At 45.5% G+C, this 24,958-nt stretch overlaps 1 protein-coding gene across 3 annotated transcripts in view; it reads left to right on the forward strand.

The window, feature by feature from the left end:
* Nucleotides 1–24,958, forward strand: part of Ak4 (adenylate kinase 4) — a 57,730-nt gene that overhangs the window by 381 nt on the left and 32,391 nt on the right. For all 3 annotated transcript variants that reach the window (XM_031377951.1, XM_031377952.1, XM_031377950.1), the window contains exon 2: nt 42–280. In XM_031377951.1, coding sequence (XP_031233811.1) covers nt 136–280 — 145 coding nt within the window. In that variant the 5' untranslated portion in view covers nt 42–135. The remainder of the gene's footprint in view (nt 1–41; nt 281–24,958) is intronic.

A 24,958-nucleotide genomic window follows, 5' to 3' on the forward strand; every position in this document is an offset into this window, starting at 1 on the left:
CGGGGGCGGGGCAGTCATTAAAGCCTCTCCTTCCCCTGTAGGGGTGGCAGGCGAGTCCTCGCGTGCGGAGGGTGTTGAGGCAGGGGCCGCCGGGCAAAGTGCGCGCGGGCTGCCGTCCTGGCCACCGCCAAAGCCATGGCTTCCAAACTCCTGCGCGCGGTCATCCTCGGGCCACCCGGTTCTGGCAAGGGCACGGTGTGCGAAAGAATCGCCCAGAACTTTGGCCTCCAGCATCTCTCCAGCGGCCACTTGTTGCGGGAGAACCTCAAGACCGGCACGGGTGAGGAGCCGAGGCGGGGGAGTGAGGGTGGAGACGAGTCCCCGCGGGGTGGTCGGGCCGGGAGCCGGGCGGTCGTGGGCTCGGGTCCCCTCGGCGCCGGCGCCCTGCCCCCGCCCGCGTGTGCCCGTGCGGGCTTGTACGTGCCGCGGCGCATGCAGCCGGCTGCCCGCCCGCCAGCCCGCCCGCGCGGCTGAACCGCGCCCGGAGGAGGCCGAGGCTGCTCGGCAGCGCCTTCGACTGCCCTGGTCGCTCGCGCGTGGGGAGGACCCTGCACGGCAGGCCGAGGGAAACGCGAGCCTCTCGGCGGGGACCCTAACTGGCCTCTCGTGCCTTCTCCCGTAAGCAGAGCCCCTGGGCTCCCTGCTGTGGTCCTTGCTCAGCCGCCGGTCGCCCTCCCCGGCGAGGAGCGGAGCACCGCGCCGCCCACCTGTGGGAGTCGCGGCCGCCGGCGCGCTGGGACTCTGCGGCACGCTCCCCCACGGCCCCTCGCGCGCGCTCCAGCCTGGAGCGAAGTGCGGCGTTGCCGGTGAGAGGCCTGTGGTCGCTGCGGGCGGCCGCGACAAACCGTCCCTGCTAACTCCCCGCCTCCTCAAGCCCAGCTTGGCCGCCTGCAGACCCGGCGGAGACTTGTTCTGGAAGATTGCATTTTGAGTTCTGCTTTACTGCAAGTGGCCTTGTTGAGGTTGTCCCTCGGCGGATGCAGTGAAGTTGGGGGTCTAGATCGCCCCATCACCTAGTCTTGCAAGAGCCTCCCTTCTCCCCTCTTCTTCGGTTCCAGAGAAGGTGAAGTATCGGCGAGCTACTGTGGGGCGCAGACCATCTTGGGATGCAGATGAGTGTAATTAGCAACCCCCTTGTGAAACGCGTTGCCCATGAGGTCCTTCCCTATTTCCGTTCTCATTTGTGTGCGAGGTGGTTATGGCTTGTTATGGGCTAATTGTTAGTAAGTCTGTATTTCTGAAGCACCTAGGATCATAAACAGGTGGGTGGAGGACAATGCTGGACAGCAGACTAAAAGCAACCACTTGAAGCATCTGAAAGGCTGCTTAAGTCCTCTGAAGCAGGTTGTAAAAGCCAGCCTTTATTTGGATACTCAGGGGTGCTTTCCCACATACCCGTGTCTGAGATGGAAGCATCCATGTGTACAAGGCCTTCTAATAATCTAGGCAGGTACGGCACCACTGAGCGACATCCAAAACCGGTATCTTATTTGTTATTTGAGTGTGGTCCTAGCATTGTGCGTGTGGAGCTCAGACCCTCTGGCTTCCCGTCAAGTGCCTTTTATACTTTGAGCCACCTCACCTGCCCTTAGATTTGAGACAGGGCCTTATTAAGTTGAGCCACCTCACCTGCCCTTAGATTTGAGACAGGGCCTTATTAAGTTAAGTTACTAGAACAGTTCACTCCACTCCCCAGTAAGATCCCTTTTCTCTGCTGAGGATCGACCTTCATGCCTGTGCGAATGCTAGGGAAGCACTGTACTCCTGAGCTACATGCAGGTGGTCCCCTCCTCTCTAATGCACTTTCAGTATTTGGAATACAGTTTGGGAGGGGGGCAATACAGTTGGAGGGGTTGTGTGTAGGGTTGGGATTCTCCCAGTAAGGATAGAGAAAGATAGCTGAGTCAAGGTAGCTTAATACCCAGGGCATTTATTTCATAACATCCTCTGCAGTTCCCTTTTGGAATGAAGGGTTTTACACTGAACCTCTGTGGCTAGTCTATAGGCATTCCTCCTCTTCTTCCTCTCCCTCCTCCTCCTCCTCCTCCTCCTCCTCTTCCTCTTCCTCTTTCTCTTCCTCCTCTTCTTCCTTCTTCTCTTCTTCCTCCTCTTCTCTTCCTCTTTTTCTTCCTCCTCCTCCTCTTCCTCCTCTTCCTCCTCCTCCTCTTCCTCCTCTTCTTCTTCCTCCTCCTCCTCTTCCTCCTCCTCCTCCTCCTCCTCCTCCTCCTCCTCCTCTTCCTCTTCCTCCTCTTCCTCCTCCTCTTCCTCCTTCTCTTACTCTTCCTCTTCTTCCTCATCTTCCTCATCTTCCTCTTCTTCCTCCTCCTCTTCCTCATTCTCTTACTCTTCTTCCTCCTCTTCCTCTTCTTTCTCCTCTTCTTCCTCCTCTTCCTCTTCTTTCTTCTCTTCTTCCTCCCCTTCCTTCTCCTCCTTCTTCTTCCTTTTTTCTTCATTGGGGAGTCGAGGTAGCTGCTTGTATTAGGTCAGCTGTCTGGCTTCTCTCAATGGCTGTGCACTTGATTTTTGAAGTCACCATTTACTTCCATATAGTTGGTGACCATCTTGCTGAGGCAGCTGGGAGTGTATGTGTGTCTGGTAGCCTAATGGTCAGGTGAGCCTGTTGAGGAGATTCGTACTTCCATGATGCTTCTCTCAGGCTGGAGAAGGAAGCTGTCTCCCAGGCTCTCCTGCGCTTGCTGTCGAACCTGAGGGCGAAGACTTGTGTTATCCTTGTACAAGTAGACCTGGATGCTGGGACTAGCTATGTAGGTCAGGCTGTCCTCAAACTTGGAAATCCATCTGCCTCTACTTTTTAAAGGTTTAAAGGCCTGTGCTTCCTTCCACACATGGCTCTAAGATAAGAGAGAGCTTTATTTCTCTACTTGGGAGTTTGGAAAGCTTTTTATTTATTTGGCTGTCTTTTGTTTTCCCTTTTTTAAAAAGGCTAATTTATTGTTTTACACGTATAGATATTGCATCTCTATAGGAAGCACATTCATGCCTGGTACCCATAGTGGTCAAAAGAAGGCATCAGATCCCATGAAACTGGAGTTACAGATGGTTGACATGTCATGGGTCCCGGGCTCCTGATCCAGGTCCTTTTGAGCACCCAGTTCTCTTAACCACTGAGCCATCCCTCTAGCTCCCATCATTACTTTAATTTTCTTTCTTTCTTTCTTTTTAACTCTTTTTAACTCTTTTTGGTTTTTCAAGACTGATTCTCTATAGCCCTGGCTGTCCTGAAACTCATTTTGTAGACCAGGCTGGCCTCAAACTCAGATTGTCCTGCCTCTGCCTCCCAGGTGTTGGGATTAAAGTCATACACCACCATCACCTGAAATGTTTCTATTCTTTTAAATGCCTTCATTCCTCTATCCTTTTTTCTCATAGTAAAAGCGACTTTTTTGGTTTTTCGAGACAGGGTTTCTCTGTGTAGCCCTGGCTGTCCTGGAACTCACTCTGTAGACCAGGCTGGCCTCGAACTCAGAAATCCACCAGCCTCTGCCTCCCAAGTGCTGGGATTAAAGATGTGCACCACCACTGCCTGGCCGTAAAAACGACTTTTAAATGCTTTTTGAAATCACCTTTTATTTCTCTCTATGAACTAATTTTAAAAATAATTGACCAGGGAAAAACTAGAAATGAAAGATTGCAGTTTGTTTTGAAATTGGCTTGTTCCAAGTTGACTTGGGTGTGATGTCACTGAACGTCTCTAGAGGTTTAAGCAAGGGGCTTAGGGCCATTGTCTGTAAGCAAGATCACATTTTTCACTTTATTTCCCTGTCCCCTGCGGATTGCTTTTAACCTTCTAGGGAAGCCAAGACACCTTCTGACCATACAGTTCGTAGTTGACCTCTGAAGGTGATGATGAAACCCAGCAAAACCCAGGAAGTGGAATCTTGGTGACAATTTAAATTGGAAAGGAACTCAGGCCATCTGCCGCAGCCTGGATTTGGGCAGGCTCTTGACTGCATGGCTTGCCTCCTGAGGCCACGGTCTGGCCAAAAGCTGCTCTGCAGGAAAGGGCCCGTCTGACCTCACTGCTCTGGAGAGGGAAGTCTTCTCATGGCCCTGCAGGGTCCATCTCCTTCCTCTGCACTTACTCTGCTGATGGTATCAGCTCTTCGTTGACTATAGTGAAAGGAAGACCGATACCTGTTTTTTTTTTTTTTTTAGACAAGTCTGTGTGTGAACTATGTTGGCCTTTGACTTTCCTAGGTGCTAGATTATAGGCATGTGTCAGGAGGAGCAACTTAACGAGTGTGTTACCTCTTGTTGCACTTTCCCCTCACAGCACGTTCTTCCTCTGAAACTGGGGTCTGCCGAACTGGAATGCACCACCGAGTGTTCATGTTGTCAGTATTAAAGGTACAAGTCCAGTCAGAAGTTGTATGTTGTACCAAAAGTTACCTAGCCTGCTTCAGTTAGAGTAGTGCTTACAAAGGACTTGAGATTAGCTTCTTGATAGTAGTTTTCCCTTGGCCTTTCTTAGGTTGCCTGGAGCTGTTCAGGCTGAGGCTTATCAAATACCTTCTTTGAGGGCCCGCCCCCAGGTCTATCGCTTGTATTTTCTTAGCACACACTGTGAAGAAATAGGAAGACTTGCCTGGACTTTCAAGGAGCTAAGCCATACGTTCTCTCACAGGGAATGTTATGCTCCCTCTACCCCCACTCACAAGTAAGTGTGTGTGTGTGTGTGTGTGTGTGTGTGAGCACGCGTGCATAGATGAACACACAAAGCTAGTAAGCTTTACAACATATCCCATGGGGCTGCAGAGATGGCTCAGAGTCCACAGCACTGGCTGCCCTCCCAGAAGACCCAGGTTCAATTCCCAGCACTCCCCTGGCAGATCACAACCATCAATAACTCCAGTTCTAGGAGACCAGACACCCTCATATAGACGCACATGCAGCTAAAACTCCAGTGCTCATAAAATAAAAAATAAAGTTTAGAATGTATCCCATCAAAAGTTCCAATTTGGGGTGGGAATGTAGCTCAGTTGGTAGGGTGCTTGCCCAGCAGGGACAAAGTGCTGGTGGGCTATAGTCCTAGCACTGCATGGGTGAGTGCCTGGTGGGACACACCTGTAATGTTAGGACAAGGAAGGTCGAAGTCTCTAGGTCTAGATTAACAGGGCTACTAAGAAAAAATGTGTCCAGAAGGAACCACTACAAAGCCCCCAAGAACTCTGGTATTTTGTGATAGCTTTCTTTGCTAAGTTTTATCTGAAGGATAGGAAGATCTGGTTTTAAGTGTCAGGCAGGCAGTGGTATTAGAAAAACAAGCACCTTTTAATACTGGAGTCTAGTGTCTCAAGGGTAGGAGAATTGGAGGGGTTCCATTTGGAAGCAAGCATCTTGGATTTGACTAAAGAAAAGATGTTCAAGAAGGAACCTGTTTCTGCTCTTAATTAATATTAACTGCAGCTCTTGCCAGGGTGTTGCAGATGGACTGACTAGCTTGTATTTTCTTAGCACACACTGTGAAATGAGGCTACGCGCTGATTCTCTCTGAAAAGATGACCTCGTTCAAAGGGCTCAGGCTTTTGGGTACTCATTAAGTATAAATGCACACCTTATGTAAGAGTGAATTTTTCCAAGAGTTGAGGATAGAGGGGTTTGGAGACCTTAGTCAGAGTTCAGTATTACATCTAAAGCAACTTTAAATGGTTAACTTTCTCTGGTTTATCCAGGGTCTTGGCTCATTCCAAGATTCCTAGGGTATGCTGCATTCCAGTTTCCCCTTTGTTTGGCAAGACTCAGGATGAGGCCCAGGTCGATGAAGGGCAGGTTTTAAGAGTCTCTTGGGCTATGGAACACATTCAGTTGGTAGCCTGCCTAGCATGCAGGAAGCCCTTGGCTTGATCCCTTGCTCTGTGTATGCAGATATTTGGGTCTAGCCTTGGTTTTGGGGAATCTGAAAACACAGCTTTTGTCAGAGACTTGATGCTCTGAGCCATCTCTCGAACCCACAAACACCACTGATTTTGAACATCTGATCTTGCTGCAGCCTCCTGGGTGCTGGCACTGTAGGCAGGGCCACCACTCCATTTTATATGTTGCTTGGGATTAAAGCTAGAGCTAGCTCTGCATCCTAGGCAAGCTGTGGGCCAGCTGAGGTTTTTTTTAAAATTGTTTCCATAGGTTATTTTCATAAACAAATAACTCAGTAAAATTTACATTGACAGTGTCATCACCTAATTTGCAGACATTCTCTGAATACCACTGGTTTGTCCACTAATGTATTTCCTAATCTAAGATCCAATTTACTAGTGCACATTTCATTGAGTCGTTAAGTCTTCTTTGTTATCTGTAATCTCAGTTTAATTTTCCCTTTTCCTTTATGAGTTTAAGGTTTTTATGTTTGTTTTGTTTTTTGTTTCATGTGGTTTTTTGAGACAGGGTCTTTTATAGTCCATTCTGGCTTTGAACTGTGGTTTTTCTGCCTCATCCTCTAGAATGCTCAGATTATAGGTGTGTGCCATCATGCCTGGCTTCCAGACCTGGCTCCAGTCTCTACTATCTGGCTTTGTGGAAGAATGCAAAGTTGCCTTTGGCTTCTTGAGTTTATACTGCAGTGGTTGAAGGCTGGTGTCATGCAGAGAAGTTGTTGAAGGAGGATCTCATGGACTCTGGAGACATCTCCTGGAGGCTCAGTTGTCCTCAGGCTGCACTCTGGAGACCTATGGATATAACTAGTCCTCCTTTGCTGGGAATTGGGGTTAGAGTCTTCTGGTAGACCAGCAGGCAGCAGTGAATGGTGTCTTGCAGTGAGTGTCCTGACCTGGGCAGTGTGGCTCTTAGGGTGAAAAAAGCAGTGAAAGGAGGTGGATTCTCTGAAGGGCTGCTCAGCTTCAGGAGAATTAGGAATGCCTCACTCCAGAGACCACAGGAAAAAGATGGCTTTTGTAGTGTTTAAGAGGAGGTGGGATTGGGGAACCCCTTTTTAACCGGGTCTTGCTCTGTAGCCTGGGTTGGCCTATAACTCACAATGTAGTCTAGGATGGCTTCAGACTCTAGTCTTGCTGCATCAGTCTTGTGAGTATTGGGATTCCATGCCTGGCCAAGGAACACTTTAAGCAATTACTATTATCTAGACAATTACTCTCACTGAGTGCATGTGTCCCTGCTAGTGTGTGTGTGTGTGTGTGTGTTTGCATGCCCACCTGTGTGTAGGTCAGAACAACTATCAAGAGTTGTCCCCCCCCCACCTTCCAACTTTATATGGATTCTGGGGATCAAACTCAGGCTGTCAGACTTGTGTGGCAAGTACTTACCCACTGAGCTATCTTGCTAGCCCTTGTTGGGGAGCACTTTAGAGGAGGTGTGTCCTAGTCAGGGTTACTGTTGCTGTGCTGCTGAAGCCCCGTGACCAAAAGCAAATGGGGGGGGAAAGGGTTCATTCGGCTTACACTTCCAGGGCACTTTTCATCATCAAAGGGAGTCTGGACAGGAACCAAAGCAGGGCGGGAACCTGGTGGCGGGAGCTGATGGAGAGGAAGAAGTGCTGCTTACTGGCTTTCTCAGTCCACTTTTTATAGAACCCAGGGCCATCATCCCGGGGCGCCCCTACCCACAATGGGCTGGGCTCTTCCATATCAGTCACTAACAGCCAGATCTTAGGGAGGCATTTTCTCAACTGAGGCTTCTTCTGTTCCAGTGACTCTAGCTTATGTCAAGATGACAGAACTAGCCAGCCCAAGGTGTTTCTTGAACTGAATTTGACAGATGATACCAGCTGCCAGAAGATGGGGTGTAATTATTATACCCGGGGACTCCCTCTACAGCCGTTGTCCACAAAGATTCATGGATACACCTTTATAGGTCATTGTTTTATTTGTACTCTTAAAGCAAGGGGTTATTTTATCATTACAGTGTCCTGCACATGCTAAGCCTGAGCATTACAGCTGAGCTACACCCAAATCTAAGGCAGGTTGCTGCATTTGCTCCATGCCTCTTGCCTTCAGCTCCTATTCTTTGTTTTTAAGATACACATAAAAGTAGTGAATCGGAGGCTGGAAAGGGCTCCACAGTAAAGAGTACCAACTACTTTTGTAGAGGACCCAAGTTTGATTGCCTAGCATACGTGGACAGTTCACAACTGCTTTTAATTTTAGCTCTGGAGGATCTGAAACCTGCCATAGGGGTGTACTTCTTAACACACATTTAAAACCTTTTAAATCAGTACAGTGTAGGGTGTTCTTTTTTAATTCTCTTCTTTTTATTTTATTTAATTTTTATGTTTATTTTTGAGACAGGGCTGGCTGTCTTGGAACTAGTCTGTAGACTAATCTGGTCCCAAACTCAGATTCACCTGCCTCTCTCTGTCTGCCTAGTGCTGGGAAGAAAAGTGTGCACCACCACTGCCCAGCAATACAGTACAGTTTATGAAACTTTGAACTTTCTAGAGTTCAAGTGATGGCAAATAATCATGAAATTGTGGTTCAAATGGGTAGAATAGACAGCTTATGAAGATATATTGGCCACCTATTTGCCAAACAAATTATTAAATGGTGTTATTTTATTCTGTATTGCTTCATGTATGATTTTTAGACCTGGAAGTGTTATTTTCCTTATGAAGTTTCTTCAGCTTTCTCCATGGGTCAGGCATTCAAACATGGGCTTCCTTTGAGCAAATTGACGTTTTTAAAAGCATAAGTAGGTGATAAACAGGTTTTAGGGTTACTCTCTGTGCCCCCCCCATTTAGTTCTGTTTGGCCTTTCAGACACAGTACAGAAGGTCTCATTTGTATAGCCTCAAGAGGTCCATTTTGGATGGTTGATGTTACATTTTAACAGCCTCACCTCTAAACCTGAGAACTTTTGTACTAGAGAGGTGGCCTGGCAGCAAGCATTTGCTTAGTGTGGAAATACTGTGGCCTTAGTCCTGATCATCAGATTCTGAAGAAGCTAACAGTTAATTATTTTCTAGACTTAGTACTTTAATAGACATATAATTTTTTTTTTATTTGCACCACTGACCAGGGATCCTGCCTGGTGCTTTGTAATTCTTGGTACTTGGTCCTAAGTTTGCAGGGAGTATAACATCTGCCAGGACCTGGGATGGCTCTTTTGTTCCTGTTATAATTTACCTGCCTATGTGTACAAAGTAGCAGTTCTTGTTATATAATTCTAAAATAAGCAAATGGCCCCAGAGGTTGAGCAACTTGCCCTAGGTCAGACAGCTAGAGAAACTCATTCAAACCTGGGGTTCACCTTCAGCTGGAATCATGTTCTTTATCTCATGCTACCTTCCTGACACTGGAGGATCTAGTAGAATGTGTTTCCCTCAAGTTTGTGATCGATTGGCTCCGTTGACTGCCTTTTTGTTTTTGTTGAGATTGAATCTTGCCACATAGCCTTGGTCAGCTCAAAATTGTCCATAGCCCAGGTTGTCTTGGACATTAGATTCTTCTACCACTCACCTGGTTAGAAATGCCATTTTGAGACAGTATCTTAATCTGTTTGTCTGCTAAAACAAAATGTTTCACACTGAGGTTTAAAGCAACAGAAATTTACTTCAACATTTCATGGAGCAGGTAGACAGAAATAGGGTCTTGCTATGTAGTCCTTACTGGCCTGGTCTGTAACTCAATGTATAGCCCAGGCTGGCTATGAACTGGATCTTCCTGCCTCTGCCTCTTAACATGCTCAAATCATGGGTATGTGTCATCTTGCCTGGCCATTTCATACATATGTGAAGGCTGGCAGGTTCCAAGCACAAGGCATTGTGAGGATCTGTGATTTGGGCTGGCTCTCTGAGCACTTATGCTAAAGGGATGAAGTGGGAGGTCTTGCTAAATGCTGCTTAAAGCTTTTTGTTGCTGCTGTTTTCGAAAACTTATATATATTTGTGTGGGGTGGTTGTGCACTCAGAGGTCAGAGAACAGTTTATAGGAGGAGTCAGTTGTGCTGTGTGGGTTTCAGGGATGGAGCAATAATAGGTCAGTCATCAGACTTAGTGGCAAGTGCCTTTCCCTTCTGAGCCATCATGCTGACTGCCTGCCCTTTTGTTTTTGACATTGTCTGACCAGGGAGACCCCAGGTAAGCTTTAATAATTTATCCTCCTGCCTCAGCTTCTCACTGAGTACTAGGATTACAGGCTATGACACCATGCCCAAACTGTAAGTTGTTTCTCTCATCCTTAAACTGTAACTAAACTATACAGTTAAACTGATAAACTATAAACTATAACTGAGCTATAACCCCAGCCCTCGTACCTTTTGTAATAGGCAAGATAAGCTCATTCTCAAGGGAGATCATGAGCTAATACCTTTAGAAACCTCACCTTTAAAGATTGTCATTGGCAATTATCTTAAATCTTAGGCGTAGGGGATACATTTGACAAGCACAGCAGGTGGCAGAAAATCATAGCAACTTAGCTCTCCAAAAGTGTGTTGAGATGTAAAAAGTTGGGATAGAAGAATTGCTCGTATTCCAGATGCTAGAGCTCAGGAGGCTGAGGCAGGAGGATTGAGAATTTCAGGCCAGTTTGGGCTGTTGTCACAGGAAACAAGGAAACAAGATTGGTAGACTAGAGATTTGTAGTTTTTTTTTTCAGACGCTCGACCCTCAAAACATTTTTAAATACTTCTATGAAGAAGGTACCCCATCCCCCAAAAGACCAAATAGGTCTAAAATGAACCATCTGTGGTGTTAGGGAGGTAGAAATGAATCTTCATTGTAACAGTGGGAGGTTTGCAATATTGCGGGAGTCCAGTGTTCCTTCAGCAGGCATTTGAAGCAGTTGCTGTGCCAGCGGCATGCGGAGGCATGCATGCAAAACTTGTTCTCTGACCTTTTCGAACTTACGGGCTTACGGTTCAAGTTGTAGGTCTCATGATGTTCCAGTGAGGCCTGGTGTTGTGTGCGTGCGTGGGCGGGGTTTTGAAGTCAGTGACTAGGTGGGCCAGGGACATTGCTCAGCCTTAACTTTCCCTGGAGTGCCTTTCATTTTCTAAATCTGTTTTCAGCCTTGGTTTTGGAGCTTTTCACACTGTTCCCACCACAGGTGGCTCTTTTCTGGGACTTCTTCATACCATCTGTATCTTTAGTTCATTTTCTTCTCTTGGTAACAGGTTCCCTTCGGTTGTTAATAATGACTTCAGTCATAGTCTCTCACCATTTAAATAGTAAGTTAATTAATAGCATTTGAGTTCAGAGCTTTTGGACATATCAGGGTAAAGTGTCATTTCTTATTTTTTTTTTTTTTTAGATTTATTTATTTTTATTTATACAAGTACACTGTAGCCATCTTCAGACTCACCATAGGAGTACATTGGATCCCATTATAGATGGTTGTGAGCCACTATATGGTTGCTGGAAATTGAACTCAGGACCTCTGGAAGAGCAGTGAGTGCTTTTAACTGCTGAGCCATCTTTCCAGCCCTGTTTCTTATATTTTATGTCCTGTGTTAAGTATATCAAGGAAGTAGCGTACCTTAGTGATGACTGGTCACTGAAAGACCACTACATCCAAGATGGGCAAGCATTGTACCACAGAGCTACAGCGAGGTCAGATTGAAGTCAGGCCTTTCTGAAATGTTTGAACTAAGCTCCAAGTGGAAGAAAGATCTGGTATTCAAACATTGGCAGGTAGAGTGAACTTAGTGTGGAAAAGGGAGAGGATCCTGGCCTACTCTGTTCCTGAGACAGATGGCGTAAGTAAGCTTAAGATTTCTTGAGTGGTCAGATTCTTGTTATAAGAAATTCATTTCTGTTGTTGCTGTTAATATATAAACCAGCTTTACTGAGATAAAATTTGCACACAGTAAAATTGCCCCTTTAAAAATGTTCAAATTAAGGGTCAGGGAGATGGTTCAGTAGGTAAAAGTGCTTGACATGCCATCTTTTTTGTTTGTTTTTGTTTTTTGTTTTTTGTTTTTGAGAACAGGGTTTCTCTGTGTAGCCCTGGCTGTCCTGGAGCTCACTGTGTAGACCAGGCTGGCTTCAAACTCAGAAATCCTCCTGTCTCTGCCTCCGAAGTGCTGGGATTAAAGGCATGTGCCACCACTGCTTGACACCATGCCAGCTTGATGATGACTTGAGCTCAATTCCTGGAACCCAGAAGCCCGAGTGACTGGCTGAATGTGGTGGCTGTCATGCATCTTTAATTCCAACACTCCTACAGGCGGGTGGCAAACTCACCTGGAAGCTCATGGGGCTGTTGTAGCACATGCACAAGTAGCAAAAGAGATCCTGCCTCCAAACAAGATGGCCGCAGAGACTTAACTTCTGACATCCACACACTCCCCAGTGACCCACACCACAGAACAAAACTACTGTACAAATGGCATAGGCTACAAGCCAACTTCAGAGGCAGAGGCAGAAGGATGTGAGTGAGTTCCAGGTTAGCCTGGTTTACAATGGGAGGTCTTGGCTGATGTAATTTTGTAAGACTGTTTCAAGATAAATAGGTGGGGGCATAGCTCAGCAAGCTTGTCTAGCATGTATGTGAGGCCTGTCCTCTGTTTGCTCTTTACTGAACATTCTACATAAGCCAGCTGAACATGGGATCCTGCATCTGTAATATATCAACATGTGGAAGGTGAAGCAAGAGGATTATGAGTTCAAGGCCAGCATGACTATGAGATCCCTTCTTGGAACAAACATCAACAAAAACCAAAACAAGTCAACAACAAAAACCCAAAAGAAAAGTGCCTCTGGAGATGTACACAAGCCACATAGCATTCAGTCTGTTACAGCCGTAATGTCGCTCAGCACCTAGTCATAATGTTGTCCTGATCTCAGACTCTGACCATTAGCAGGTAGCCCATACCCATCTCAAGTCTAGTCTCTGTCAATCATCCAGTACCTCTTGTGACACGGTTCTGGCCTTACTTAGATCTGCCTCTGCCTCCACAGTGCTGGTCTTGCTCTGTTTTACATTCTTACCAGCATTGAGGATCCACTGCACAGTGCCAACATGGAAACTTTGAGTTTTGTTTTTTGCCTCCTGGTGGTTTAAAGTGGTTTGGGTTTATAGAACTTGCCTTCCAGTGCTTATGACTGTATCTACACTAGAAAACCCATCAGTTCAGATTTCCCCACTATGTTAAAATGGTTCATTCCATTCTTATTTTGGATATTAGTCTTCTTAAAGAAAGTGGCTATTCTTGATTAGAACAGCCAGTGTGGATTGAATATGTATGTGGTCTAGTTCCAGGATTTTTCCTTAAGTAGTAGCTGTGGATAACTCAGATATTACCCACAGTTATCTTAGATAACATTCTTTTATTTTTCCGAAGGAAGGTTGGTTTTTGGCTTGGCGTCAACGCCAGTCCTTTAGTTTTAGGAAAATGAAGTCTGCAGCTTGGAGGAAGTACAAAATCTCTTTTCCACTGAGTTTTGTTTTGGGTTTCCAGAGTTCTTAGGAACTAAACAGTATGCATAGCAATGAACCTGGTAAGTTTTAAGTATTCACTTTCTTTAATGTCTTAGAATTGGAAGGGATTTTTGGGTCATTCTGCCCAAGTGGCCATTTTACAGTTGCTTCCTCCTGAGGCAGCTGATAGCTCTCCCCCAAGCATAGAGCGAGCTCTTCCATTGCTGTCCAGGTCTGAGTATTGGGAGATTTCCCCCTCATACAGAGATGCCATCCACTTGTCTGGCTTCTGTCTTCAGTGTCACAGAAATTGCATCCACTGGCTCTAAAGATACTGAACATAGTTTCAAGGCACCTCTTTGCTGACTTGAGCTGTCTCTTTTCCTGAGAAAAACAGCCTAGTTTCTTACACTGTTGAATTTGAGATTATATATCTAGACCTACCTACCTCCCTCCCTTCTTCCCTCCCTCCCTCCCTCTCTCCCTCCTTCCTTCTCTCTTATTTCTTTCCTTCCTTCCTTCCTTCCTTCCTTCCTTCCTTCCTTCCTTCCTTCCTTCCTAGAATGTGTGTGCTTGCCTGTGTGTGTTCTGTAGAAAAGCTGTGCTTTTGATTTTGAATGAGTCAATTTATTAAGAATATTGTGTAAGCTGGGCAGTGGTAGCGCGTGCCTTTAATCCCAGCACTTGGGAGGCAGAGGCAGGTGGATTTCTGAGTTTGAGGCCAGCCTGGTCTACAGAGTGAGTTCCAGGACAACCAGGGCTATACAGAGAAACCCTATCTCAAACAAACAAACAAACAAAAAAGAATGTTGTAGCAAGCAAAGAAATAAATAACAAGTAACCAAGAAGTAGCAGACAGGAAACATCAGATCAGGTGCTCATGTATGGCAGGACAGCCAGAAAGTGAACCATTTCCACCAAATGTTCCTATGTCTATTCCATGGTCAAGTGGCTACAGTGGGAAGTCAGTGGTTCAGCTTCCCCAGGCAGTCAGCTGGACACACATCTCTGATTTGATGGTGTTAGCTTTACAAGCTCTAATTTGGGCTATACCAGGCACCTTCACTGGATATTGAATTTGAGCACTTGATCTGATGTTGTTATCTGTCTGCTAACTTGTTAATTATTCCTTTGCCCTATTTGCCCATGTGAGTGCCGAGTGTGAGTGAGTGTATGTTTGTATGCCTCAAGTGTGTGCGCTTACCAGAGGTCAGCTTTGGGTATGTTCCTCAGGAATTATTCAGATGTTTTTGTTTTGCTTCTTTTTTGTTGTTGTTGGTTTTGTTTTGTTTTTGAGACAGGGCTTGTTTGTGTAGCCATGGCTGTCCTGGAACTTACTGTGTAGACCAGGCTGGCCTCAAACTCAAAATCTGCCTGCCTTTGCCTCCTAAGTGCTGGGATTAAAGGCATGCGCCACCACTGCTGTGCTAAAGGTGTGCTTTTTCTTTATCCAGACATGGTTTGGCTGTGTCGACTGGGACTCCCTATGCAGCCTTCAGTGGCTGGCCTTGAACAACTACTGTCACAAATATGCAATGTATGCCACTATACCCTGCTAGATTTTAAAAAACAAAAAATCAACCCACTTTACTATGATTTCGTTTTGATGGCCAGCACCACCACCAATGGAGCCAAACAGCTAAATGGAGCCATTTTAGCTGTTCAGGGCTGTTGAATTCTACCTTCTTTCAATTTTCATGCTAGTTCAGTATTGTGAAGACTCTCCTGTCCTGTGTAGCCTTGTGAAACCCTCTGGATAACCAGTGTGGTGGCTCACATTCTCAGTCTTGTACTCCGGGTGCAGAGATTGAATGATCAGTGCAAGACAAGTCCAGCCTGGTCTCCAAAGGGTGTCCCAGGCCTGCCCAGGATAGATGCTGGTGAGCTGCTATCTCCCTCCCCTTCTCCCTGCTAAAGCTCATAGGATTCGAGTCATAAGACACCAGCGATAACAACTCTAGGGTACTCATATCATCTACACTTTGATTTAGGGCCTCTCTGCCAGGTGAAGAGTGAGGATGATTGTGTAGAATTGATAACAGGAACTGCTGGGGGTGCGGTATCTTCCTGTCACATGCAGCTTAAATGTTGGGAGCATTGATCACTCGAACAAACAACAGATTACAATTAGCCCAAAGTTACCTGTAATTGTTCGTTTTTTTTTTTTTTTTCGAATTGTGTCCCATGTATTTCATGCATTATTTCTTATTTTGGTATGTGTATGTGCTTGTGTGTTTGAACCCATCTATGTATCTGGAAGCCAAAAGTCAGCCTTGGGTGTCATTAATAACTTCAGGCTTCATCTATCTTTTTTTAAGACTTAATTTTTTAATTATGAGTATAGGTGTATGTATGTATGAGCACCACATGTGTACATGGGGCCTTTAGAGGTCAGAGGGGGATGCTGGATCTTCTGTAACGAAGGTTCTGGGAGTGGAACCCAGGTCTTCTGCAAGAACAACCAGTGCTCTCAACCACTGAGTTTTCTCTAGAACTCCCCTTTTTTGAAACAGGGTCTCACTTTCTTGAAACTTCTCAGTTAAGCTAAGTTTGCTGGTTATTGAGCTCCAGGAATCATCTTGTCTCCCCAGAGCTGGGATTCCAAGTACAAGCCACCATGGTGACTTTCTGTTAGCACTGTACTATGTATTATTAAGCTCAGTTCCTCACACTTGCATTGAAAGCACTTTACTATTGATTGAGCTGTCTCCCAGCCCTGTATTGTTAGCTTTCTAAAATCCGAAACTGTGTTTAAGTTAACTGTTTAGTAGAGCTCTCACCTTGGCTCTGTGCTCTGCCTCACATTGGTGAGGGAGGAGGCTAACCTTTGCTCACTGAGAGAGTGATGGTGGAGCTACCTTGGGGGATTAGGAGTTGACAGGACTAGAACTAGAGTAAAGCATGCCAGGCACCGTTCATAGGGATGTGAGAGATTCTGAGAAATCTTAATTTAAAAAGTTAAATCTCTGGACTGGAGTGATGGCACTGTCTGTTCTTCCAGAGGTCCTGAGTCCAATCCACAGCTGAATATGGTGGCTCATAACCATTTGTAATGGGACCTGATGCTCTCTTCTGGCGTGCAGGCATATATGCAGATAGAGCACTCATATGTATAAGGTAAAAATACACAATCGTTTTAAAAAAGTTAAATCTCTATTAATGTGAGCTTTCATGTGGGTGCTGAGAACCAATTCTGATTCTCTGGAAGAGTACTGTTGAGCAATCTCTCCAGACATATTTTCTCTCTTTTTTTTTTTTTTTGTTTGTTTGTTTGTTTTGTTTGTTTTTTGAGACAGGGTTTCTCTGTGTAGCCCTGGCTGTCCTGGAACTCACTCTGTAGACCAGGCTAGCCTCGAACTCAGAAATCCGCCTGCCTCTGCCTCCCAAGTGCTGGGATTAAAGGCATGCGCCACCACTGCCTGGCTCTCTTTTCTTAAGATTTCATTTTTTTATTTATGTATGTGCATGTGTGTGCATGTGTGGGTACCTTCAGAGGTCAGAAGAGAGGTTATTGGATCCCTTGTAGCTGGTATTAAGGGCAGTCATAAATTACCCAATGTGGATGCTGAGATCTGGTCTTTGGTCCCAGTAACTACTGAGAGTTACGTCCCTGGGCTGAATAAAGTTTTTAAAAAAGATTTATTATTTTTAAAAAATTATGTGTATATGTATTTGTATGTGTCCGTGTGGGTATGTGCACATGAGTGCAGGTACCTGAGAAGGTTAGAAAAGGGCATCAGGTCCCTTAACAGGTAGTTGTGATCTGCCTGACAAGAGAGCTGGGAACTGAGTTTGTGTCCTCTGTAAGATAAGAGCAGTACTTGTTCTTAACTGCTGAGCCATCTCTTCATCTATAGAGAATGCCAGTGTGATGGCTCATGTCTGTAATCCCAGCACTTAGGAAGCTGAAGCAGGAGGACTGCTGTGAGTTAGAGTCCAACTCAGCCTATTAATAATAAATTCCAGGACAGCTTGGGCTACAGAATAAGACATTGTCTTTTAAAGGAAGGAAGGAAGAAAAGGAAGGAAGGAAGGAAAAAGAAAAACTTCCAATGATATAGTATAGCAGTGAACAAAATGCCAATGTTTTTGTCTATTTTTTTTGAGAGAGGTCTTATTGCCAGGCCAGGCTGGGACACATGGAAGGAGGAGCCTGTTCACAGTTACACTGCTGGTATCTAGCATGGACACAGGTCAGGGCTTAAGAAACCCTCCGTGTCAGCCCACGGGGCAGGTAGCTGGTTCTGTAGGGTACACACATTGCACCCAACTCCAAATGCCAGTTTGAGGTGAAGGTTCCAGCAGTTTGAGAGGCTTAGTCAAGAGGGGAATGGGAGTTTGGGGGGCAGCCTGGGTTATGAAGCCATGCTTGAGCCTTCTATGGCTCTTCTATGGAGGTCAGAGAACAACTTTGGAAGTATTTTGCTTCCATCATGTAGGACTCTGGGGCCAGGGTCTTCACCCACTGAGCCACCTCCCAGGCTCCAGAAGACCCAGCAGACTTGAGAATTGAGTTGAAGAAGCACAAGTTAGGTCCTGTTTTGAGTTAGAATTGTTGTAGTGTTTTATTTTAGCTTTGGGCATTTCTTTTAGCATTGAAAAATATTACAATAAATGGGCTTGCTGAGTGTGCATCTGGCATCTATAGTGGGCCCAGTTACAACAGAAGCTCATGAGAGCCGGAAGTTTTTGAGATAAACGTAACTCAAGGTCATGTCGTGTGTGGGCTATGGAGTGAGTTTGTGTTGTGCACTCGCGTACACACACCCTGCGCCTCTCGCCATGGACAGTTGTAATAGACCCCATCATTACTGCTTGTCTGGCTACTTAGGCAGGAGGCTGTGTGTGGATCTTCCTTGTCCTGTACTAGATAGAGGTGCTTTGAATGTCATATTGCAGCCCCGGCTGCCCTGGCCGGTGTGCAGAGGAGCTAGCCAAGCCCAGCCTGCTGCCTGAGACTGCTCTCCCCACTCTGCTGTGACTGTGAAAGGCAGTCGCAGATGGTGGACCAGCTCTGGCTGGAACTGCTGTTGGCTGCAGGATGTTCTAGGGACGAAAGCCAGGAACTCACTGGAGCTGGCAAGCGGTGTTTCTGGGCCCTAAGAGAATATTTTTGTCCTTCTGGTTCTGCTGCTGTTTTACTCCTGATTGTTGTGGAAATAGTCTTCCTCTGTAGCCCAGTGTGGCCTGGAACTCACTGTGTAGCCTAGCCTAGCCTAGGCTAGCCCTGAATCCCAGCCTCAGTCACTGTGACTGGCACTTTTAGTTATCTCTTAAATCTGTCTAGTGATGAGTGGTTACTGAAAAGCCAGAAGAAGTTGTAAAACCGGCTCCTTAACACTCTGCTACGAGAGGTCCAAGTGTTAGGAAGTGCAGACCAGGAGTCTGTGAGAGCTTCATCGTGGTCCTCTGAGGACCTGGTCCCTACTCATTGTAACAAGTTGTTGCCGTAGAGACCAGGCTGGCGTGGAACTCTTTCTTCCTCTTTAGCTCCCCAAATTGCTAAGATTGTAGGTGTGCACTACCACGCCCAACCCTATAATTTCAAAGTACACATTTATTTTATTGATATCTACACAAAATCATAAGTGTAGTTGCTTTTAGAAGGTCATACAAAAGACAAAGAATGAAATAGACTAAATTTCACCAAAGTGGGCATAAAAATAGTATCATTTATTTTATGAGTATAGCTGGTTTGCCTGCATGTATATCTGCACTAAGGCAGGAAGAGGGTGTTGGATTTTCTGGAACAGGAGTTACAGAAGTTTGTTAGCTTCTAGCTGGGATGCTGGGAATTGAACCTGAATCTCTGAAAAGCAGCTCAGTGTTGTTAACCACTGAGCCATATATTTAGCCTCTTAAATAAACTTGTGTGCACATTTGCACATGTATGTGCATGCCAGGGCATATGTAGAGATCAGAGGACAGTGTGTGGGACTTATTTCACATTTTAAGCAAAGTGGTGGAATCTGTTTATACTCTCGGAGTAGAGTGGCTTTGACACAACGCAGTTTTATCGGCTTCTTTCTCCACTTGCTGCTCGGCTGCTGAGGAGCGTATCCTGCCTGAGTTTTAGTCCTCTCTGGAGGCTCTGGGATGTTCTGGTTTTTATAATGAGAAAGGGAGGGAAGTCACTGTTACAAATATGTCATTCTCTCCATGTACGCTTTGGAGAGCAGCCCGGGCATTTCTGACCTGTGTGCCTGTGGTGTTTTTCTCCTTTCTCTGGCAGCAGAAGAAGTGTGAATGTTTTGAAGTGTCTCTAAAATTAGTCTCCTTGGTAGAGCATTCAACTTCAGGTATGTGCTATTTGAAATAGCAGTGTGGATTTGAAGACCAGAGACTTGAGTAAGCTTACGGGTTGAAATCAAGGGGCTGGTACCCTACAAGCTATTTGATGAGTGAGGGAAGTACCTTGGGTGTCTAGGTGAGCTAACACCTGTTAGAATATAAATAACCATGGGGATGGATTGTCCCTCCAGAGAGCAGGGTGGCAGTTAGTCGCTGCTTTAGTTTTATTTCATAGATATGGATGTTTTTCTGCATGTCTGTATGTCTGTACCACTTGCATGCCTGTTCCTGAGAAAGCCAGAAGAGGGCCTTGGAGACTGTGGAACTAGAGTTAAAATGTTTGTGAGCCAATGTGTTGTGTCCTCTGCAAGAGCACCCAGTGCTTCTAACCACTGAGCCATCCCTCTAGTACCTAGTTTACTGGGTCTTAAATCCATTGTTTTTTCCTCTTCCTCTTGATTCTGGACCAGCTTGGTCTGAGATTTGAAGAGATATTAAGTCATCACAAATCCTGGTCACATGTTGAATCTTTCTGGCAAGGCATAGTAGGATGTTTTATGTAGGGAATAGATGTCCTAACAGAGCATTGACTATTCTCAAGTCCTCCAGCACTGTCTGCTACATTGAAAATCAGGCTGATTCACTGGTTAAGAGCACAGACTATTCTTTCACAGGACCTGAGTTCAGTTCCCTGTAATGGCATTGTGTGACTCGCAACTGCCTATATCCTATATTCAGCTTTAGGGGGATCTAATACCTGGTACCCATGGGCACCCAATACTCACATGCACATCCCTACCTCCCTCACCTGCAATTGATAATTAAAAAATATCAAAAAATCTTAAGTGGTACATAATACTCTGTACCACTGTGATATCAGCTGTTTGGGTGACTGAGGCAGGAGGATGAGAAGTTAGAGGCCTGCAATGGTTGCTGAGCTAGTTCAAGGACAAGACTGTCCTAGGGAACTTAGTGAAGGGTAGGAGATGTAACAGCATATGGAAGAATTCTTTAGCATGAAGCCCAAAGAAAAGACAGGACTCAGGCCCATCCCCTGTGTAGTAGCTTTAGTACCCCTTTTCAGATTTCCTGATGCTTGGCATTCACTTCTGCTTTCTAGTGTTTTCTGAATGGTTTCATCCTGTGTTGAACACTTTTCTTGTATCTTCCTTCCTTCAGAATGCCTTGATAATGAAGTGCTCGTATTGACGGTTTACGGTGAGCAACATTGTGGCATGGCATATCAGACATGACTATCACCCATCACTAGCACACCATCCAGTCATCGCCCACCCTGGCCTAGAGGTCAGCATGTAGATGTTTAGCTGGAGGCTCTGCTTCTTCTAAATCCTCCTTCCAGGCTTCCAGTACCTCTTGATTTCTTATCCAGATCCCCCCATTGAACCTCCCTCAACTCTCTGGCTCTACCTCCTGGTCAAAGACCCATCTGCTTGTTCCTTGGGCAGCCAGACTAGAGGAAGCAGAAGAAGCTTAGACACTTGGCTTCTTAAAAACTTGACTAAAATTTTAGATAAAAGTTATCTTCCCTATGGGGAAGGGTCTCTAAGAAAGGGAGGAGCATTCTAGATATTTGAATCTTTTATTGTCATTTGTTTTTATATCTGTCGGTCTGTCTGTCGATCATGTATGAACTTGTGGGGCCCAGTTTCCTGCTGTGTTGTGGGTTCCAGAGAACAAATGAAGGTTGTCAGCCTTGGTGGCAAGCACCTTTCCCTTTGATACACTTGTTAGCTTGAGGACTTGTCTTCCTCTTGTCTAGGGTAGATCTTGGATGTTTAGTTTATATTTATCGCTGTGGTCATCATCTCCCTCCTTTTTTGTTCTTTATTTGCAGCATTGAAAAATATTGATGGGCCAGGCGAGGTGGTGCATGCCTATAATCCCAGCACATGAGAGGCTGAGGCAGAAGGGTCACTAACTAATTTCAGGCCATCCTGGAGTACACACAAGATCTTGTTTATTTTGTTTTTGTTTTTGTTTTTTTTTTTAAGGTGATGGGAGCTGGAGACTTTTCTGTGTTTAAGAGCACTGGCTGCACTTGCAGAGGACCCAGGTTCAATTCCTGACATCCACATGGTGGCTCAAAACTATGTATAACCCCAGTTTTCGGAGCTCCCGTGCTCTTTTTAGTTTCTGGGCACTAGGCACATGGTGCACAGACATATCGTACAGGCAAAACACCTGTACACATAAAATACTAACTTTAAAAAAGTGAGGGGGCATCTGGATCCATGAGGCTTTACGTGATTCACTCAGCTGAGCAGAGTTCTTCCCCAAGGACAGGAAGGTAGAGCTTTGGAGAAGAAGGGCTGTAGACCGAGAGTCAGTTACATGAGGAAGTTGACAGGGAAGGCCTGCTCTAGAGGTCTCCACAGAAAGACTCTGGGATCCCATGGTGTGGAATCCAAGAGTTGGCAGATGTGGTCAATCTCTGCGTTAGAAACTGCACACTAGGAACAGCAATGCAACCACAGCTTAGCTCTTAGAAGAGGGGAAGGAAACTGTGTTTCCAGGATTAGGAAAAGACTACTCTTAAAGACAGCAGCATGTAGCCAAAACCCCTGGGCATCACAGTCTTTCCCCTCATAGACATAGCTTCACTTAATGAAACAACAAACAAACAAACAAACAAACAACAAAATACAAAATACAAAGGGAAAAAAAGAAAGAAATCAGCCATAACAAAAAGGATTTTATATAAAACATTTTAATTTTTGGGTTCAAGAGGGGAGAGGGCAGGGGTAGGATTTTGCTATGTAGCCCAGGCTGGCCTCATTTGTAACCACCTGCCTTACTGTCCTTAGTGTAGGGGTTATAGGTATGCCACCATGCCCAGCTAACACCTGTTTGTTTCAAAAATCAAATAGTAGCCTTCACCATAGTTGGGACAGTTACTGGTCAGTCCTTAGATTTTGCTTTTAAAATTTATTTTAAAGGATATTTATTTATTTATTTGTTTGTTTGTTTATTTACTTATTTATCTGTGTGACTATATGCCATATATGTGGGTGCCTGCAGAAGCTAGAAGAGGGCATCAGATTCCCTGGAGTGGAATTATTTGAGGTACCTGACATGGGTGCTGGGATCTGAATCAGGGTCCTCTGCATGGGCAGCAACAGCCTTTAACTGTGGCGCTCTCTCTCCAGCCCCAGATCCTTAGTTCTTCGTGACTCTTGCTGTTGCTGAAGGGCGACTGACTGCAGGTTGGCCTGTTAGTGTGCCACAGGGCCCCTCCGTGGCTGAGGAAATCCCGTGGAAAGTCTTGACATCAGTTCTTGCTCCCCTTCCCAGCCTGTTTTGTGTATGCTGGGCGCCTTTTTAGGTTTTCGGTTTTAGTTCTCCGCCAGGTTATGAGAAAATTAAAGGACAGAGAGGGGGGGAAAGTCATGCCTGAGCAGCCGTGGCAGCTTGTGCCACCTGTGCGGAGGCGTGGAGAACAGTGGCTTTTCGAGCTGATCCACAGCCAAGATCCTTGCTGCTCAGGGGGTGGCTCAACAATTGCACGTTGGCCTTCTGCCCCGACCAGGAATGACTTTGGGTTATTCTTCTGTTCTCTGAATGGAGGTAGTCATTGGATTGGGGTCAGGTTTCAGGGATGCTGTTCCTCCTTTGTTTGCAGAGAAGGAGCACCAGGAAGGAAGAAAGTATAAAAGCCCACTTGCCAGGACCGTATGGGTACCAGAGCAGTCTTGCAGCTTGAGCCTGGAAACATGCTTCAGTACTCTGAGCCTAAGAGTCTTCAAGCTCTGGCTGACTTCCAGAGTACTTACCCTTATCTGTTTCCTTGTGGTCTTCTGCTGCCTGTTTTTCTTGGCTGCCTGAGAGGCAGCAGCGTGTGGTACTCCACCAGATGTTCATGGTGTGTTTTATGAAGTGCACATGTTCAGGTACAGGGCCAAGAAAATACTCAGGATGTAGATGTCTGCATTTGTGTGCCTAATGAAATTCTATCATCTTTTTATGATTTATTATGTTTTAAAAAATGAGTGTTTGCACTGCTCTTTAAACCACTAGGAAGGGTCAAATAATTGATGTGCTGTGGGAGGAGGCTCTGCCTCTGTGTGTGTCTCTGTGTGTGTGTGCGTGCATGTGGAGGCAGGAAGAGGACTTTGGAATTAAAGACATTTGTAAGATTCTTGATTTACTGTGGAGGTGCTGGGATCTAAGCTCTAGTCATCACGATTGCCCGGCAAGTGCTCTTAGCTGCTCGGCCATCCCTGAAGTCCCCAGCAAGCTACCTTTTCAGTCTCTTCCTTAAAGAAATGAGGACAGGAATAAAGCTGAGACTTGAACCCTGGCAGGCTGGCTATAACATGGATGTTCTTTATCATGACACTAGACTCAGAATTTTCTACATAGCTACCAGTAGCAAGTGTCAGGGGATGATTTTAAAATTATCTTTGTGGTACTAAGGAAGGAAGACCTGTGCTTGATTCAGCAAGGCTGATCGAAGCTTGGGTCCTGAGTGTCTGAGGAGACTCATTTGGGCTAAGTATCACAAGGACGTATGGAATTTTTGCAATTAATTTCTACCTCTAAAGGACTTGGGCTTGTTTGTTTGCCTTGCTTATTTTTAACAGTGTCTTATTCTGTGCCCAGGCTGTCCTTAAACTCAGTTGTGTATGTGTGTGTATGTGTGTAATTCGTGAGCCTGCTCATGTGTGTGGCTGCATGAAGGTGTCAGCAGGAGTTTTCCTTGATTTCTAGACACCATTATTGAGGCAGGCCTCTCAGTTGAACCCAGATCTTGCTGATGGGGTCTAGGCTAGCCAAATTCTCCAAGGATGCCTTGTCTCTACTTTCTGAGCTCTATGGTTAAGCTCTGTGGCCACCACATCCACTCATTTATGTTGGTTCTTGGGATCTGAACTCTAATCCTCACAACTGCATGGAAAGCACTTTATCCAGGAATCCTCCAGTCTTGGACATCTTTTTTTTTTTCAAAGTCAGGGTTTCATGTAGCCCTGGCTAGCCTGAGGTCTGTAGTGAAGTATGTCCTTGAGCTTTTGGTTGATCTCCTACATCTACCCTCCAAGCTGGGACTATAGGTGTGTGTCACGCACACCTGCGTGATGGCGGTATTTGAGGCAAAAACTTCAAGGAAAGTCAGCCTCCTGCCTCCGCATCGTTGTCTGGCACTCCAAACTCAGAGGTGGCCCAGATATGTCTTCGTACTTGTGTGCTAGGAACTCACGAAAATATCATATTCTTACAGTTAACAAGAGAAAATTTGGACATTGTTTTTTGACCTTTACCAATGTTTCTAACTATCTTAGTTTAATGTTTTAAGTACTAGAGAGTAATTGTAAGGTTTCTCTCTA

Source organism: Mastomys coucha, unplaced genomic scaffold (genome assembly GCF_008632895.1).
Source record: "Mastomys coucha isolate ucsf_1 unplaced genomic scaffold, UCSF_Mcou_1 pScaffold18, whole genome shotgun sequence".
Taxonomy (NCBI): Eukaryota; Metazoa; Chordata; class Mammalia; order Rodentia; family Muridae; genus Mastomys; species Mastomys coucha.